The 18,458-nt window shown below is 44.9% G+C and overlaps 1 protein-coding gene across 4 annotated transcripts in view; it reads right to left on the reverse strand.

The window, feature by feature from the left end:
- Positions 1-283: 283 nt before the first annotated feature.
- The window catches only part of LOC135917022 (fl(2)d-associated complex component-like), an 81,926-nt gene continuing 63,751 nt past the window's right edge, over positions 284-18,458 (reverse strand). The window contains exons 17-24 of one of the 4 annotated variants that reach the window (XM_065450511.2): positions 17,926-18,063; positions 14,204-14,295; positions 13,577-13,662; positions 12,794-12,852; positions 8,474-8,578; positions 7,609-7,845; positions 6,388-6,587; positions 284-718 (exon numbers count right to left, since the gene is read on the reverse strand). In XM_065450511.2, coding sequence (XP_065306583.2) covers positions 611-718; positions 6,388-6,587; positions 7,609-7,845; positions 8,474-8,578; positions 12,794-12,852; positions 13,577-13,662; positions 14,204-14,295; positions 17,926-18,063 — 1,025 coding nt within the window. In that variant the 3' untranslated portion in view covers positions 284-610. Of the gene's footprint in view, positions 719-6,387; positions 6,588-7,608; positions 7,846-8,473; positions 8,579-12,793; positions 12,853-13,576; positions 13,663-14,203; positions 14,299-17,925; positions 18,064-18,458 lie in introns of all 4 variants that reach the window. The other 3 variants (XM_065450510.2, XM_070531999.1, XM_065450512.2) reach the window with 3 other exon arrangements.

Below are 18,458 nucleotides of genomic sequence, written 5' to 3' on the forward strand. Positions count from 1 at the left end.
ACCTGCATTCAACAGCTGCTAGGGCTGTTGAATGTAGGTTGTTGATGAAAGATTTATTGGTTCACTGAAAATAGATCAACCGGACTTAATGTCCAAAAAGGGACACTTGGGCCATCACAGATGCCATAGTGTAGTAGGGTTCCACAGTAATTTTGACTAATTGGGGTTCCTTAACATGAACCTAAGTCCAATAACACAATTGTTCTTGCATTCCACCTTAACCATAACATGGTCATCATGGTTGCACATAACAAAATATAAAAATGAACACTGCAAACACCAGTCCTGATTTTGACATTTTTAATGCTTCTCCAGACAGGGCAACAAGGATGAGGGGGATGAAATGCAGGTAGACAAAAAAGTGAAATATGAAATGTAAAGAACACAAAAGCAGCACCAAGGAGCGTAAGAATGATTGCAGAATGTACCCTGTCCACTACAGCTCTATCCAGCTATGCTTGAACTGTGAAGGCATAGGAAAAAAAAGAAAGCATAATGAACAAGGCCCAATTCAGCAACTGTCAGTGAGACTAATGCGTGCATGGTGTCATTTCACACCTCTGAAGTGGAAATACAGAAATAGTGCCTGGGAAGAAGGGGAGGGGCAGGTTTAACATGCGAGCTGCACCTGGGTACGAGATTGGTAGAGTTGCAGGCTGCGCCTGTACAGCTGCAAATCCACATTCGTAGCTGGCTCCGTGGAACTTGGCTCATACACCTGCATTCATTTAAAGAATATGTTAATGTCAATAAGGTTGTGCACATGTTTTTGAGAAATATGTCTTGTGAATATTTAAGAAAGCATAGACACACATTTTTATATTTGCATAAAATCTACCACAGGCTTGCTGCACTAAAAGGATCACTCTTGGCAAGTATGAAGGTTGAGAAACATTGGATATTTTAATTTCGTACTGAAGTCATCTCAACATTACTGTGATGTAATGGCACGGAAGAAAATTTGATGAGGCCATGTAGCATAAATACTAAGCATGATGGCATTCCTCATAAAAGAAAAATTGCACAGGTCTGCTGCCTGTGTCGGAATCGCGAGAACGTGATGCTTTTGAGGCGCTTGAGTGGACTTTGTTGCTTGGTCCTGATGCCTGATGTTGTTTGCCGTGTAGTGCTGATGTCCTCTTTCGGCTTTCGGCTTTTTTGGAAGTCTGCCTAGGCAATCTTTGGTGGTCTCGTCTCACTGCCGCTCGTCTCACCACCATAAGATCACCCGTAAACACTTTCACATGAGCGCATTGCTCGGCTTTCAAATAGCAGTTTGAAAGGTGTTAGCTCTACAGGGATTGAACTGCCCTCCCTGACAAAATATAGGTGTAAAACATTAAACTAATGCAAAATGTTGTGCTGAGACTAGTCAAACTGTACATGTAAGCTTTTGCATAATCACATTCCAAGACCAGTCATTTAATTTCACTTGTGAGGAAGAATGAAGTGCATCATTACTGTTATCAAATGCATGCAGAAAACTCAACTGCGTGAATAATGTAAAGGTGAAGCTAAGTATGAGGACGACAAGTATAAGCAGAAACACACAAGGTAATAAATATAAACTCTGTGCCAACCTTAACACTAAAAATTTGGCGATCTTGTTATTCATATTTTGGGCTAGTCCTTGGAGAGGCTTTCACAAGCTCCTGTTCAGGTCATGCCAGTGGTTTTGCTCTTGTCCTGTATAAAGTTTTTAACCACTGCGGTATGTTTAGCCTGCTTTGTAGTAATTTAGAAACTAACCCTTCCATATGACCACATCAAAATTCAAACTGATATTAATGTAGACGAAATCTTGGCTGTAACAAGCATTAGAATTAACAGGCATTGCTTCCACTTTCAATATATGTAGGAACACTTGATGTACATTCTGCTAGATACTAGTAGTCGCACCCACTTATAACAATATTCAAGCGCCACAAAAATTCCACTGCTATAACCCATAATTGTTATAAGTGGGTTGCATGAAAAAAATAAAAATGGGGAATGGCAGAACTGTTGTGCATTTACTATAATGGCAAAGAGCCCAGTGCCCCTGCCCACCACCATTCCTCCATCCGGTTGCCAATTGTGTCAACTCATTTAGCTGTTTAACTCCGCTTCCTATGCGCTTCGATTGCGTGTAACAAGCTGTGGCTATCGGTGGTCAAGAGTGGTGCTACTATAACTGCAAAGGGGGGTTACGGACGGCAAGTGAGATACAAGCTCCGCCGAGGCATTGCTTTGGTGGCCCCAAAAGGGGCTTTTTAAAAAAATGCAACAAGGTTGCCACAACAGCCTCTAAGCTTTGAGAAATCCAGAAGAAACACTGGGGCAAGATCACCACAAGCATCTTGCCACATACATCTCACTGGCTTGCATGAGAAAAGCCCATGTCTGTCAGCTTTGTTTGCGTTAGGCAAAGCTTGCCGACATCCTTCTCCAAGGCATCCAGGTGCTACATGTAGTGCAGCGGAAGGTCCCTTGCGAAAACGAAGCCCTGGGGGTCTGAATCATCCACAGGGCTTCCTGTGAGATCAATGTTGAGGCAACCTGCCCTACCGCATCATCACAGCCTTCGTCGCAGTCACTGTCACCGTTGCAATCTCATGTAAGCACATTTGCGACGATCACCTCACTGAATTAGAAGCACTTCAGTTTCAAAGTTTATAGCAATGCGCTTTCTTTTAATTGGCACGATGCTCAGTGGGTAGATCAGCCATCTTTCATTTCGGTGGCAAGTTGAACGAGGCTGAGAAACCATGTGGCCAGGAACTACTTTGACGCAACCAACAAAGATGAGCACGAGCGACTTAATCCATTGGCAGAACTGCACAGCATGGGGGCCTGCGAGCAATCTCGGAGCAGCACCCAGTGAAGTTGGTGTGGGCCATTCGTGTTTCGGAGCGTGGGGCGGCGTAGAGCTAAGGGCACCGCCCATTTGTGTTCGGAGGGGAGGAAGGGCGACGGGAGACAGGCGCATGAGCCTGGTGATGTGGAGAAGGTTGGAAAACAGCATGCGGCGGCATGCAGCAGCTCGAATTTCTCTTTTTATTTTAAAAGATTTCGCATTCCATTACCTGTTGACACAGGCACTCAGAAGCCAGACTCCATCTTTACAACCAATAATGTGGCACGGGAACATTGTAGTAAGTGGGTTATTTCACCACAAAAAACATACAGAAGTTGGTGGTACAGCACCTTCTGAATGTTATAACCAATATATTGTTAAAACCGGTATTGTTATTAGTGGGTTTGACTGTACATTGATGGAGTAGACTTTTGGTTAAGGCACTGGTGTTCCAAACTGGAGGTCTTGCATTGTGTTCAAACCCTGCAATCACCAGGAATGTTCTCTCTCTATATATTCAAAGCAAGTCATGTGACCATCTGCATTACTCCAGCCTAGCGATTCAAGTCACAGCAAACACTGCGAAGCATCTCTTCCTGTCTCCAAAAGTATATCACTTCATTTCAATAGTGGCAGCATCTAGCACTTCTACGAATTGCGTTTCAGATGATGTTCATACGGCATTGACAGATAAACGAAGTATAGTTAAGTTAATCTTTTCAGAAAAGTAGAGCTAGTGCTTATCAGTGGCAAAATTCTAAAATGTCTTCACACAGAATGACTTCGTGTAAACTGCTTTGAGGCACAGACTCTCCCGCCTGCTATAATAGGATCTCATGGCTGTTTGTGCATGCCCCAGATGAAGAGAAGATCTTTATTGGAAGACAGAGAATTTTGATGGCATTCAAATGACCACTGGCATGCTACTTTTCATAGGGAGGAGGAACAGAATTAAAAGATTCCAGAGGAAAGTGGAAAAAGGTAAAAAATGTTTTTCTAATGTATGACTAGCCCTGATAACAACATTTACCTGTGAGAGAATGGGTAAAAATTCAGGCCCTTCTATATCACAAAGTGAACATCAGGTAAAACTTTCCGAGAAGGCCAATTTCTGAATGGTAAGTGAACAATGAATCAAAGGGCCACTGCTGTCTATCTTTGACTTTCCACTTCTGGCTATCGACGGCAGACCACAAATAGAGGTGATGCGCGCTCGCCACAATCTCTCTGAAAACTTGATGGATTGCAAAGAGGGTGCTCGGCCTTTACCTCACTCAGTCAACTGGGTACAATCACCTTTAGATTTCGTTACTTCTAGCATTATCTTCTAAGCTTCTAACGCACCGTTCTGCCTTGTGAGGCGGTGCACTACAAGTGGCAGCAAACTACCTGAAGCTTTTTTTGTGTTTGTCCCATGAAGGCTTCTTCCTTGTCATGAACAGTGCGCCGTGCTCTTATGCATGCATGCATGCTTGTGCCTGCATCAGGTTCAATGCAAATTGCAGACACTCATTCCCATACATTGCAATACCTTTTTGGTTCATTTTCTCTGCTGGTATCCCTTTTAACATCTCTCGCGTACATGCGGTGATTTCTCCATTTTCTGTAGTTGGTGAAGGTGTCGCAGCTAGCCAGTGTTTGCTCCCTCTTTCCATCGTTTACTTGGGTGGCAGCTCGAAACCGATGTGTTCTAGCTAGGCCGTTGATGTCAAAAGAATGCACCGGTTGAGTAATGCTCACACGTTCATTAATATTCACTAACTTACTGCTCTCATGATCAAACAATACTGTTTTTCATTTGAAATGTTTCAGTAGTCACAGGTGGCACGCATTTTCATGTTCCAGCCGCAGCCCCGGCTCCTTCAGCACAGGGGCAGAAGAGAAGCACCATGAGCTGAAACAAACTTTCTCAAATCAAAGCCTAAGCAGGGGGCACAAAATTTAATGCATATAAGACGTACCCGATAGCCTGCTTTTTTGTGTCTTGTCAAATGATGACAAAATGCTGACTCATCAATGTTGCCGTTAGGCAATGTGATTGTTGCAAGCAGGCATCCTCGAACGATTGTTTTCAGGGATATAATCACTTACGCGTGGTTTCGTGTCTTGGCATTGGCATCAGACGCGTCGGAGGCCGTTTGTTGCGCTGTTCAAACTGACGAGCACCAGTGCACTTCCTATGCCAAGTTCCACAAAACCTTATGAAACTGATCGAATCTCCGAATGCAACCACACATTTTCAAGTTGGCAATGCGTAAATAGGCTGACTTTGCAGAGCATGTGCCAACATCACTGGTCGCTGCCTACCTGGTAGCATGTTTACATTTATCCTGTGGACAGCTGTTCCACTATTTGATTTCGCAAACACTGGACAGCTTTGGGTTGTCTTGGGATTCCAACCCACATGACTTCCTATCAGGACTGGAACTGGCTGGCTGCTGTCTGGCCGCCAGCGGGCTGCCAGAGCTTTGCGAAATGAAGAGGCCAACTGTTTCGAAGGGCAGAGCATAGGACCTAAGGTTCCACATAATGTCAGTGGAGCGTGACAAATCGTGTCCATTTTGTTGTTCCGCGAGAAAATCTCTCGTTGCAATATGCAGGGCATTCAAGTAATGCATGTTCCACAGTCTCTAAACTAGAAACAGTTATCGGCAGTTCGCCCTACACAACACAGGTAACAGTTCATGAATGCTATGTTCAGGACATACAGTGAAACCTCGGTGATACATCACGGCTGGTATGAATTTTGGGGCGATACAAATTCGTACAATTCCCTGGCTGAAGCATGCTGTATACTATGAGCCACATTTTGGATGTCCCGAACGCTCCCCTGCACTGGTTGGGGCAATATGATTGAGAGAGCCGCGACGGCCATGACCGCCGGCAGCAAAGAGATGAGGAGACTGTGCCGAGCACGCCGAGATGGGACGGCAGGCGTGCTCGGCCATTTTTATGTTTGTAGCGTGGGGAGAGGCTGGCAAGAGGCAGCTGATAACACAGCAGTACATGCACGCACAGTACGGAGTGAAAACGATCCAGCGAAGGAGTGAGCCACAACAGCCCTGACCGCCAGCAGCAAAGTCGCGAGGAGGGTGCACCAAGCACGCTGAGGTGGGTTGGCAGCCAGACCGTTTCCATGTTCGCAGCCCGGGGGGGAGGCCGGCAGAAGGCAGCCAATAACACAGCGGCAACTGCGCACACTGTACGTAGTGGAAACTGTTCAGAACTGGCAGTCTCTCCCATGTCTTGCCACTCGTGAGGCTCGCACTCTATGCTATATCCAACGCTCTTGCGAAGCCGGTTTTGTGAAGTTTGCACACAACTTCCAGAATTAGCTGCTAGTCAACATGGCTAAGAAAGCCCAGAGAGACATCCGGGACTTCTTCCACTGTGAATAAATTTCGAAAAAGGGGTTTGTGGCTCTTTAACATGCTGATTTCATGTTTTTTGGTAATGCAGCTTTCGGGTGATATGAACATTTTACGCGACACTTTGAGATTTGTATCACCGAGGTTTTACTGTAGATGGCATGCACAGTCTGACAAGCCCACCTTGCAGAGTGCCCGGCGCAACATAAGATCCCGGCGTGCTGAGAGGGCGCGGCAGTAGCGTCCGCATGACTCCAGTGCCAGGTTCTGTTGCCTCCGTGCCGCTACAGCAGCCGCGTGAAAGCCTGCCGTCAGGTTCTCCAGCTGGAAATCTCCATCCTTCTGTGCTGCTCCATTTCCTGCTCCTGCTCCTTCTTCTCCGTCTGCAGAGGGCATGAACAGGCATACCGGGAATGGTCATGCTTTTTCGTACAATAAATAGAACGCTGTATAGACCTCTATAAAACTTGTTCCACCAGGACAGTAGCAGTGTGCTACTAAGAAAGGCACCTTGACCTCCTCGAAGAACCAATTTCTCAACAACAAAAAATAGGTCACAAACCACTGATGGACAATTGTCAAAGTCAAGCAATAGCTTCCTGGTAGGCCTGCTTAGCTATGGTCCTGCGGACACCTACTGGTTAGCCCTAATGGGCTATGAGGCAAGCGGGTGCTGTGGTATTGCATTGCCTCTAGAATCGGCCTGTCCTACGCACCACATTCAAACCCTTGTGAGGACACATATGCACTGGTATGTATCGTTACCAGTCCACCAGATCACGACCGATTAACAAACAGTTTTCGGGATTGGCCCAGTTTACTCAGCCAAAAAGCCACCCATGCAGAGTGAAGAAATGAGCCCCCACCCCCTATAAAAAAAAAAAAAAGGAAGCAGCTCAGGTTTGAAAAGTTGTCTGCCCAACCAAGGACAAGTGTGCTCTGCTCCCCACACTATTCCCCTAAACTAGGACAAAAACCTAATAAAATTTGGAAGACCATGTACAGCAAAAACAAAGGTTCCCAGATAGACACAGGCCTCATCACCTTCAATCCTTATCCAGCTTGACCAGCAATGACCCCTGCCAATGTGTTTTGGTACTAAGAAACCCCAAGCCAAATTTTTAACAAAGGTTCCCGAATACACACAGGCCTGGTTACCTTCGATTCTTGTCCAACTTGACCAGCACTAACCCTTGCAATTATGCTTAAGTACTAAGCAACACCAAGTCAGGTTTTAAAAATAGTGAAATTTTAAATTTCATCACTTTGGTTCAAATCTTACCATCAGAGATATAATTTTTATTGAAGAGGCCCCACACTACGTGACGAGGGAACCTGCCTGACCCCAAGTACCTGGTAAGAGGCAGATAGTGCTTTGTGTTAAATCAGATCTAAAGGACTCACCTTGCTCATCTGGTTCCTTCTTGTCGTTTACCAGCTCCTTCCGGCAGAACTCGACCACCTGCTGAGCAAGCTCTTCACCAGCCAGGTCTCTCGAGATGCCAATGCGTGCCAGCACACGAGCTCCCGAATAGCGCTCGCGGGCAGAGCCACGCTTCTCGCTTGCGGTGCCCTCCTTGGGCTGGCTGGTTTCCTTCACCAAGATTGACCAGTCAATGTCCAGCACGTCTGAGATGGCCACTGCATGCAACAAACGCAGAAGGTCTTGGAAACAAGGAGGGAAACTAAGCTTCTGCTGCTGCTACCCCGCTTCACGGGGTAACAGCTTATATTGAACACAATTCTCAAAGACAATAACAGTGCTAACACACACATGGGATATCTAAGAATGAACACCAACCAACCCAATTTCATGCATTACTACACTATGAAAGGAGAAAATTAATCTTCCACCATTAGACGTCTGTGCAATGTGTCATGATGAGTGTAATGCGTCAATATGACTATGTTTGTCAAATAAAGACAGCTGACATGTAGAAGGCAATTCCCTTATGTGAAAGCAAGAGACTTAAGTTTCACATAGTAAAAACAGTGTGAAGAATTGAAGAATGAAGAATTCAACTGTTCTAGGAAGTTCTACTGCACTCTCTTATGATTCAATGATAAGAAATAGGATACACTTGGTCACTTGCTTCAGCAAAAGCACTACTGTAGTGGTTTTGGTGATAATTGGGTGACTCCATCATGCCACTTTTCTGTTAATAAGCATTTGATGATATCCACAAACGCTTTGCTCTTTTTGATACTTCCTCCCAACATATGTAAATCGGAGCACAAACCACAGCACAGACATCAAATGAACACTCACGTTCGGGCTCAGGAGCAGGTTCCTTCTCCTGAGATTCATCAATGAGGGCCTCCAGTTCATCATCACTGATTGGATCAAACTCATCTTCCAGGGTGGTGGCCCCTTCTGCAAAGAGATGGCAACCCATTTTATTCAATAAAATAAGTGCTCAGTTCCGGAAGTACAAGGGCAAACCAGGATAACTTGAAAAATCGCCAAAAGTAGCCAGGACTCATTCTATTGCAGTAGCAGCAAAACAGCCTTCTGCACCAGGCTTGTTGCAGCTGCTGCAATTCTTTGCACACATCATCCTCGAACCATCTTTTATTACCATCCTTGATGGTAATAATCTGATTGTTTCAGATTTTGATGGCTACAAAAAAAGATGTAACTTCCTCTATTACCGCACCCTTTGATGTGCATGAGGAATTCCTGCTGTTTCTGCTTGTACAACTCATGGCAAACTTGAGCATTTCTTTGTTTTTTTTTTTTGGTTGAGAGGTAGTTGTTACATGGAACTGCAAGTGTCATTGGTACCCTCATCCCCGTTCCCCCATCCCATTGTGTCACCATTGTGTCATATATATATATATATATATATATATATATATATATATATATATATATATAGAGTAAAAGCTCGTTAATTCGAACCACAAGGGGAAGCCGCTTCAGTTCGAATTAACGAAAGTTCGAACTAACGAAAGTGAAGGAGGGCAACAGTACACTGCGATTTGGAAGCAGTAGGGCATGTCAGAAATTTGGCGTGTGCCGTGGGCACACGCCATCTTCAAGTCGAAGCTCTGGGTCCGACTGTGCCACACCACCGATGTCCACCGAAACGAACGTTAGCCGAGGCTTAACACCATCACAATGAATCGCGACGGCCGATACCTCCTAAGCTGAAAACAGAAGTGCACAACCGATGAAGACTGCCGAGACAAAGACGCTGAACATGTGAAGGTGGCGAAGGCCCTGATTCCTTGGTTCTTGATTGCAAGCGCATCTGCGACGTACTTGATTCGCTGTGTTTTGGAGCTTGCCGTGCCATCTCCACACATTAGCAGGTGTACAAGATTTGCAAAGCCTCCGAGATTCGCAACGGGCAAGAAGTCTCGGAGGTTACGTAGAACGGAGAGGCAGCAGCCGCCGCTGCCTTCTGGCTGACCCCGCGTCGGTTAGATTTTTGTCCGATTTTGCCTTCTCTCGCCGTTCTCTCCGTTTCGGAGGCAATACAGCCTTGTGTGTAAGCAGTAGGCACGTTTCTCTGGACGTGTGCCAGGCGAGCGTAGTTCGAATTATCCGTGAGGGAACTTTCTCGCGTTCGAATTAACGGACTTTTTTATACATAGACTTCTATGGGGCTTGGCCGGACCAAATCGTACAGTTCGAATTATCCATAAATTCGAATTATTGAAGTTCGAATTAACGAGCTTTCACTGTATATATATATATATAGTGTTTGCACGTTACCTTTATTTATTTATTTATTTATTTATTTATTTATTTATTTATTTATTTATTGCAAGGGGGGTGGGAGGGGGTCAGAACATGGCTAGGCCACCCTGACAGACCTAGTGTGATGGTGAGTGACAATGCCCAAATAGTGAACGGTTGTGGTGCACTTGACATATGTTAATGAAGTGCTTTGCTATAGTCAACATGCCATCTGCAGCGAGCAGTCATAGCAGTGCTGCATGCCTTGATGCTAATAACAAGCTGTGGGTCACGAAACGTTGCATTTGCACTGAATTTTAGAGTGCCCATCATATCAATTGAATTTCTATCAGAAAAATATAATTAAGAATTTTTTTCTCATGCTCATACTCGTATTCACTCGCACTCACCAGACCTCATTCCTCTTCATAATCACATCCACTCAAACGCACTGGTATTTGTTCACATGCTCATGCTCACATATGCTCACACCCTGTGTCACTCAATAACTCCCTTATCTCACACCTGTAAAATGCGTGTAGAGCAAGTATGAATCAGTGTACTCGTGAGTCAGTATGCTGACCTATGGAGTCAAGTTATGATGATGAAAGAGAAATTTAAGTGCAGTTGGTGCATACAGTCGAACCCAACTATATCGAACCTGTTTACATCACATTATCTTCTATATCAAACAATTTCTGCACACGGTATAGTTACAATGAGTATATATAGTAAAAATTATGCTTACATTGAACAAAAACAGCAGCAACTCCTGATATATCAAAAACATCAAGCGGTGCAAAAGTGCCCCCAGAAGTTGGCTTTCCCTTGCGGCGGAAGGGAAACCCGCCGGCACATCCCAAAAGTGGTGTAGCCCGGCAGTGCAGCTCCATCCACCCGCTCTCCCTACCGTGACCGCCCCACGTCGGGCAAGCCGTCGACAACCCCCATGCAGTTCAGCACTTGCTCAGACAACCAATTAGAGGCTCTCGTGCCCTCGTGCAAGCACGTATGAGTTTTCTCGCTGCTTTTCTCAATCATTGTGTTTGCGCCTTGTGGGCCTTCTCCTGCAGTGTTGCAGTGATGGCTAGAGCAAAGGGACAGAATTTGCCTTTTGCTGCGAAGCTCAATATCGTAAATTGAGTTAAATGCGGTGAGAAGTCTGATGTTGCCACAGCATACAAGATTGTGAGGAGCACTCTCAGCACCATCTTAACCCTTTCGCTGTCACGGACGTACCGGTACGTCATCGCGCTTCCCCCCCACAGTGTCACTGACGTACCGGTACGTTCTCTATCGTGCGTTCAAAATTTCGTGCCCGAGCGCAAAGCTGGCGCTCCTGGATTGGCCACGCTATCTGTTGACTCTTTTTACAAGTTCGTATATTCGCCCCGACCTGTGTTACTCCATGTATTGAAGAGTACGGCGCGACTGCCACTCCCCACTTTCTCTTTGCTGAGTGGCGCGGTGGCTCCGTGTTCGCTGTATCATGCGTCGCGTGCGTGTGGTTATGGGTTCAAGGGTTGTTCTGCCATCTCCGCTGGTTTGAAGGTTTTTATTTTTCTTCTGTTGCTGTTCCTGCTACGACGCGTCAAGTTCAGGTGCACGGGCCGTTGCCTCTCCAAAAAGTCACCCTCAAAAGGGTGACTCGTTGCTGCTTTCGCTCTCTCGCCGCACCCTCGCTTCCGGCTTGCAGCAGTAAACGTAAAGCCCTTCGAACTTTGTTTAGCCTTTTTCCATCTCCCTCTGTCTTCTTGATCACGCAACGTCCCATTGCTCTCCGTTGTTCGGGCGACTGAAAGCGCATACTCCCGGCGCGCGCTTACTTTCGGATGGCTCAGCGCGCGGGACCTTCGTCTGCTCATTGGAGCGGTGACTCAATTCCGATTCAGAATACGAGCCGAGCTCGGATTCGGACTCGGACAGAGTCGCATGCGAGGAAGAGGGTTCCGCATCGTCAGATTCGGATGTTGAACGGATATTATAGGCAGGCTGATGATGATGATGATGCTTACTAACAACAGCTGCAGAACACTGAAATGTGCATAATGCATTGACCATGTTATTTGTATACCAATCATAACCAAAAATAAATTGCTATGTTCATTCCCTGTTATGCTCGTTCCCCGAAACCAAGCCGACACTGGGGGTGCGTCACGGCCAGAAAGGTCCGACAGCGAAAGGGTTAAAGAATAAGGGGGAGATTAGGGCTAAAGCAGACAAACGAACCAGTGCTCGTGGCACCCGATGCCTACGCATGATCGTATATAAGACATCAAGGCGGCCGTGTACAAGTGGTTAATCCGAAACTGCTTCCAATGTGCCCGTGCCCAGTGATAACTCTGCAAATTCCGATGAGTGCGACAAAGCCATTGCCAGTGTTGCTGGAGTTTGGAGCGAGCTGTCAGAATTTCTGGAAGCCGTTGACGGAGTAACGTTCGACGAGTTTTTAAGTGTGGATGATGGGGTCACGACCGCGGGAGAGCCCGAAAACGAAGATTACATTGCCAACATCGTACCGAGCACAAGTGAAAGTGGGCACAATGAGGAAAGCAAGGACGATCCTTTGCCCACATCCTCCAAGGTGACTGGTACATGCGCACTAGTCCGGCGCTTCTGCCCAAATGTGGAAGGGTGCAGCCTCAGCTGCTTCGACTTTTTAGACAATGTGGTGAAGTGCATGCTGTCACAGCAGTAAAGTTGCACAAGGAGAATAATACAGGACCAAAAGAAAAAAGAGAAAGAAAAATTTTGACCAACTCAACCATTCTAATTTCTGAGTACCCCCTCAAAGTAGTGGGTGGTACACCAGATCGATGGGCAGCAGCAATAGAAGACCCCTGGCCTCAGGTCATTTTTGCATGTAGTAAACACATTTCACTGCATTCAGCTGTGGTTACGTACCTCCTTGAGCTGAACGCGGAGACTCCTCAGGACTTATGGGCACTGCATCCACTTCAATTCTGAAATAAAAAGAGCAAAGACTAAGAAAGAAGGCACGGTGCTTTGTAAAGTTGATAAGGAGTCAAATCTAATTTTTCAGAAAAATCGCAGAAGGTAAAGTAGCAGCATTTGAGAAATGTATCATATTTTCTCTATTGAGGCTTGTGCATTTATTTAATTAAAAAAGCAGGCTTCTGATCTGGAAATGGATATTGCGGTGCCATTGATGTCATGCAGTTCTTTCTATGCAGTTTTAAATCCTTAAGCCACGTAATGAAGGTACAAAGACACAGGCAGGACACACTGAATTAAATGCTTTAGCCAAATTTGACATCTATGTACGCACATTAATGAGTGACAGGTATGCCCCTGCAGTGTAAAACAAAGCAGCAGATCCTTACCCTGTATTTACTTTTGCAGGTACAGTTGTATAAAAAAGCAAGCAAACATCTAGTTAGTATATGACAACCACTGCCCAAGAAATATATATAGACCCCAGCCATGTCTGTACATACTACAGTACTGAAATTTCCATTCTATGGATAACGACGATTTCAAGAAATGTTTTGCCATCAAGTGGTTTTTCATATTTGCAAGATGTACACAAGATTTCGAACCCTAACGTTACATTTTGGCACAAGTAGTATTCTTTACTCAAAGACTGTTACATGAATAACTAAGCAAGAATTTTTTTTCCAAAGTATTCTTTTCCAGCTTTGCCAAACTTAAAAGTGCGAAACTTACAGATTAGGGTCTCCAGCTTCTTCTGGCTTGTCTCGACTAGCAGTGTCCATATGAGCATCAGATAACACATCCTTTTTGTCGAGGTCCTACAGTGGGTGGACAAGAAACCAACATTAGTAAAATGCAGCAAGGCAAAGACTAAGATCAAATTACACAGATATCATTTGCCACATATTAATTGCAAGTCCAATGAACCATGATGCCTCAATATAGAACAATGAATATGAAAACGTATACGGCAATGATGGCAATTTCCTTTTGCATTTTTCTGGGCACTTTGGCAAGGTATGACCGAGAGTTCAGTAGTCTGTCTGCAAGTTAATTTTAAAGCTAGACATGAACAGCCGCAATCTATGCATCGGGACAGATAATTCCTATCCGACACCCTGTACTTGCTGCTCGTGATGTCGGCAGAAGAGCAGTACACCAATTGCCAACATTTTGCGGAGTTTTAATTAACTTCAGCAGGAACCTTACTGCTACGAAAAAGTGCGTCCAGCTTGATCTGCTTACATAAAGGTTTGGCAGCGATGCGCCATTCATAAAGCGGTCCTTTTTATTAATAACATTTAGAAATCGTTGTGGCTGAACACAAACACAGCGGTGAGCAACTTGCAAGATGCTCACCGCTGCCTGCTCGCCCCTTGTGAGGATGTCATCGTCGTCGTCATCGCTCCAGTCGCTGTAAGTGTCTGCAGCACCAGCTTTCGCTTCCTGGCCTTCTGAAAACCGCAAGTACTTTCCACATCACAATGCACGCAAAAATGGTACCAGTCATATAGCCTCTCTTTAAAGGGACCAACAATCGATTTTCAAGGAGCTTCATGGCACAATAGAAAGCTCATTACTGAACTTATCTATACATGCACTGGTCACTCAAAAAACATTAAAAAGTTTTATAGGAGTTTCCTAATCAGGCACGTACCCCAGGGGAAGGGCGCCCTGCAAAATTAATCGGCATATCCCCCCAATGCCATCACTCCTCACACACATTCCTAAAGCGCCGCCAAATCAATCTTGAAACTTGACAGTTGTTATTCGGCGGTCAACATTTTGTTACCTTTTTTACTTCTTTCGCATGGTGGTAATTATCGGCATCTACTGGGATGTGAAGGCCAGTTTCCTCATTGATTTGGTGCCCAAGCAATTAACTAGAGATGCATTCAGTTGTCACCATCTATTCAACAATCATGCGCATCACTGTTGCTTCTTAGTTGAACCTTCTTTGTTTGGCTGATCCAGGGGCCAGGAAAGGGATTCGGTTCGTAGTCAGCTGATCTGTATGTTCGTGGAACAAGCTGCGGCAGGAGAAAAGTTCAGTAGCGTTTAACCTTTTCTTTTGCTTCATTATTTCCTTGAGTGACGGCTCGCCGCGATGCTGGCAGATCCTCGGAACCACACACCCGTGATATGGGTTAGATAAGGTAGAAAATAATACAATATGAAACAGCATCCATCATCAAACACTACAATAACCGTTAAGCCCATAAGCAATAAGACTATCACCCGTAACCTCTACCGGTTTTTCCCTAATTGTACGGCACTTTTCGTGCAAAATTGACAACTAGAAACAAGACTCGCAAGGAGTTGGGAAGTTAAGCAATCTACTAAGGGAGCGAGCAGAGGCAACAGCCAGACAGGAATGAAATGCAAAAATTAACAAATTTTACCATTGTTTGTGAAAATATTTATGGATCAGCGTCTTTTGATTTGAAAAGGAAATAGAGAAAACGCCGCCGGAAGTGGAGAATAATTCCGTGTGTTTTTAATTATGCTTCCACAGTTATCAGTCGAGCCGCCTGATGTAGTCAACTCTCGGCTGTGCTTATGTGGCTGTTTTTCTAACTTTCCGCCGTGGGCTCAGTACGTCTAGAACCACAGCGTCCTGTGCTCTATGCGGTTGTACGAGACTGGCGGCCCAGCATCGTTACACAACTTCCCAAATAGCAATACGAGTCAGTTTTGGCACTTGGTAGAACAGTAAACAAGAGATCCAAAAGGACCTGTGATTGTTCCGTAAATATATATTTCTCTTTAATTATTTCAAAGCTATTTCAAAGAACGCTACTAGAAATCTTTATTTTACACTTTCACTTGTTCACTTGTTCTTGGCAGTGTTCTTTCTGCGCTTCTTTCCTGTAGGAGTCCAATTGATATGGTTCCTTGCTTGCTAAGTAAAGGAGAGGTGGTGTCTTACAGGCGTGCCCGTGACCCCCCCACACATACATTTGCATAGAAAAGTTAAGATGTGCATCCCCCCCCCCCCCCCCTGAAAAAAAGAATTCTGGGTACGTGCCTGTTCTTAATACACTACCCTGGTAGTTTCCAGGTGCACAGACACTGGAAACTCTATTTACTGAGAGTTAAGGTGGTGGTGGCACATAGTGAAACATGGAAGCAAGAGAAAGCAGCTTCTATAAGACTATGAAAATGCGGTCATAGTCATTGTCAGCAAAAGTTAACAGTCCCCTGCAATGATGTATATGCCAATATATAGATAAATTTTTCTTTCCTTTAGCTGCACATTCTCTACACGTTGCAGCAATTTTTTATGGAAGATATTTAATGCTTTTCAAGAACTTTGAAAGCCTTTGAAAGCATTTTGTATGAGTAAAACAATGTGGCATTTGGAAGTTCAAAAACAAAACATTACGTACTACAATTAGAAACGAGAAAAGAACCCTAGATGGCCAAAAATAATCGCAACTTTTAATTAAGGCATCTATTGTAGTTTATGCGTTGCTTTGAGATGTTAACATCCCCCCAACTCAAAGAAAGAAAAAATTCAAAAATCAACAAGCTAACTTCCTTTTATTGCACAGAAATCGTAAAGGCACTAGAAAAAAGTGAAACGCACAAACCACCACCAACCACAAGGCTCTTAACCAGTTACCATTGGCTCGGCTTTACTGGCGTCACTGAATTTGTTATAGCGCTCAAACTTCGACCTTTCAGTGCACTGAAAATAGCATTGTGAACATCAAGGGCTTTTAAGCATTTCAAGGACTGCTGCAATGAAGGAATGGTGGGGGTGGAGGCACTTGCCAGATGCGGATTAGCATTAGAAAAGAAAGACACCGAGTGAGCGGAAAATATAATCCACGAGAGCATCAGAAGGAGAGTAGGAAAGAAAGCATGTAGGGAGCATGCAAGCCAATGCGCATGCAGTTGAATATGCAAAAACCCTGAACATGGCAAGTCATTCCTGATCAAAAGAAGAAGGCATTCATTAACAATTAAGAGGGGACACATGGACGGGAGCCCCTGTGACAGGTATGCAGGCCTGATGATGCTCTATTTGCCCAGTGATGTCTCATGTTTTTCAGTGATTCATTATCCTGAGTTCCATTTAACGACATCATTAGCCATTTACCATGAACTCTGTCCCTTTCAATGAATAATATGAGCTTTTAATGTGCACCAGACTATGACTGCACATTTGATTTGGCTGAGCAATAGAACTCATGAATAGCTTTTATTATAGAAAAAATTGGCTAAGCTCTATGTACAGTGCTCAGTGATTGATGAGCAATACTCGGACAGCGTGGCAGCCAGTGATTCTTGCACCACTAGTGAGCGCTGGATGATCACTGAGGGGGCCCAATTGCGTCACGACACATCAAAATGACTCTCACTTTCATGTGACACAGCAGTGCATAAGCTCAATGTCCCCAGCGCCCAACAGTGGAGCAAAAAAATGGCGGCCGCCATGCTGTCCGAGTATGGTGCTTCAACCACTGAGCACTGTACGCATGCAACCAAGCACTAGCAGTTAGCTGTGAAGGCACACCAGTTTCTTCATTTGTCATGCACAGTTATGAACTCTATTCAAGTGCAGCTTCTGGTAAGAAAATACTTCAATACTCTAAAGTTGTATGCACAGCCACAAGTGCAGTCATCAAGACTGCAGCAGTAAGCAACAGAATATTTTACACTCTACAGCCATAAAAAAATCTGACATACAATATTACACAGCCACAAGCATGCAGCTTTCCACTTGTACTTGTTCCTGACTGCATATGAATAAGCAGGATTGCATTTAATTAAATTCAGAAAGAAAGAAAGAAAAAGGACTAAATGTTGCTGCTGCCATGCAGAACCAAAAGTCTGAATGTTTTGCAAATGTCACAGCAGACACCTGCAATATCCGACACATTCATGTTTACCAGTAGATGCAAGTGTTTGAGGTCACTATGCAGAAGACTTGTTTCATGCCTAAGCGAAGCACACAAGGACAGAAGTCATCTTGCGAGGGTTGAAAAAAGGATGCCTTGTCCAATAGGACCCCACAGACAACGGAAGGAGGATATGGACAGGGGGGTACAAGTGGCAGCACCAGCGAGACAGACCCTCATTGTCATCCTCAGACTTGCACTCCTCGACGAGCACCATGTGCTTGCTGCTGTCAGAGATCTCAGCCTTGGTGGGCGACTCCCCGCCACTCTCCTCGCTCACAGGGGATGCCACCGCCACCTTAGGGGCTGCCGCTGCGTGCAGCACATCAGAGTAAAACAAGGGATGACGGGAGGGGTGGAGCCTCAATGTGACCACATTCCACACCGCAGCACAAAGTTACCTTAATTACCTGCGCCATTGCCTTAAATAAATAAATAAATAAATAAATAAAAACAAAGGTCTTTCAAGTGCAAATTAAACAAGATGATGCTCCTGGAATATATAATGTCAAAGCCAGCTGGCTTGAAGAACCAGTTGGTCTGGCTTGGTCTCCGATACCAACTATTTGCTCCGCCGTGCTGGGTGCACTGGTATGGCAAGCACCCATGCAATGTGGTGTTCATATCAACCATTAAAATGCCACCAAAAGCATTTCATCTGATCAAATCAAAATGACCGCAATGAAGCTCGGAGCTTTGTTGCGCAC

This window comes from Dermacentor albipictus, chromosome 1, assembly GCF_038994185.2.
Source record: "Dermacentor albipictus isolate Rhodes 1998 colony chromosome 1, USDA_Dalb.pri_finalv2, whole genome shotgun sequence".
NCBI lineage: Eukaryota > Metazoa > Arthropoda > Arachnida > Ixodida > Ixodidae > Dermacentor > Dermacentor albipictus.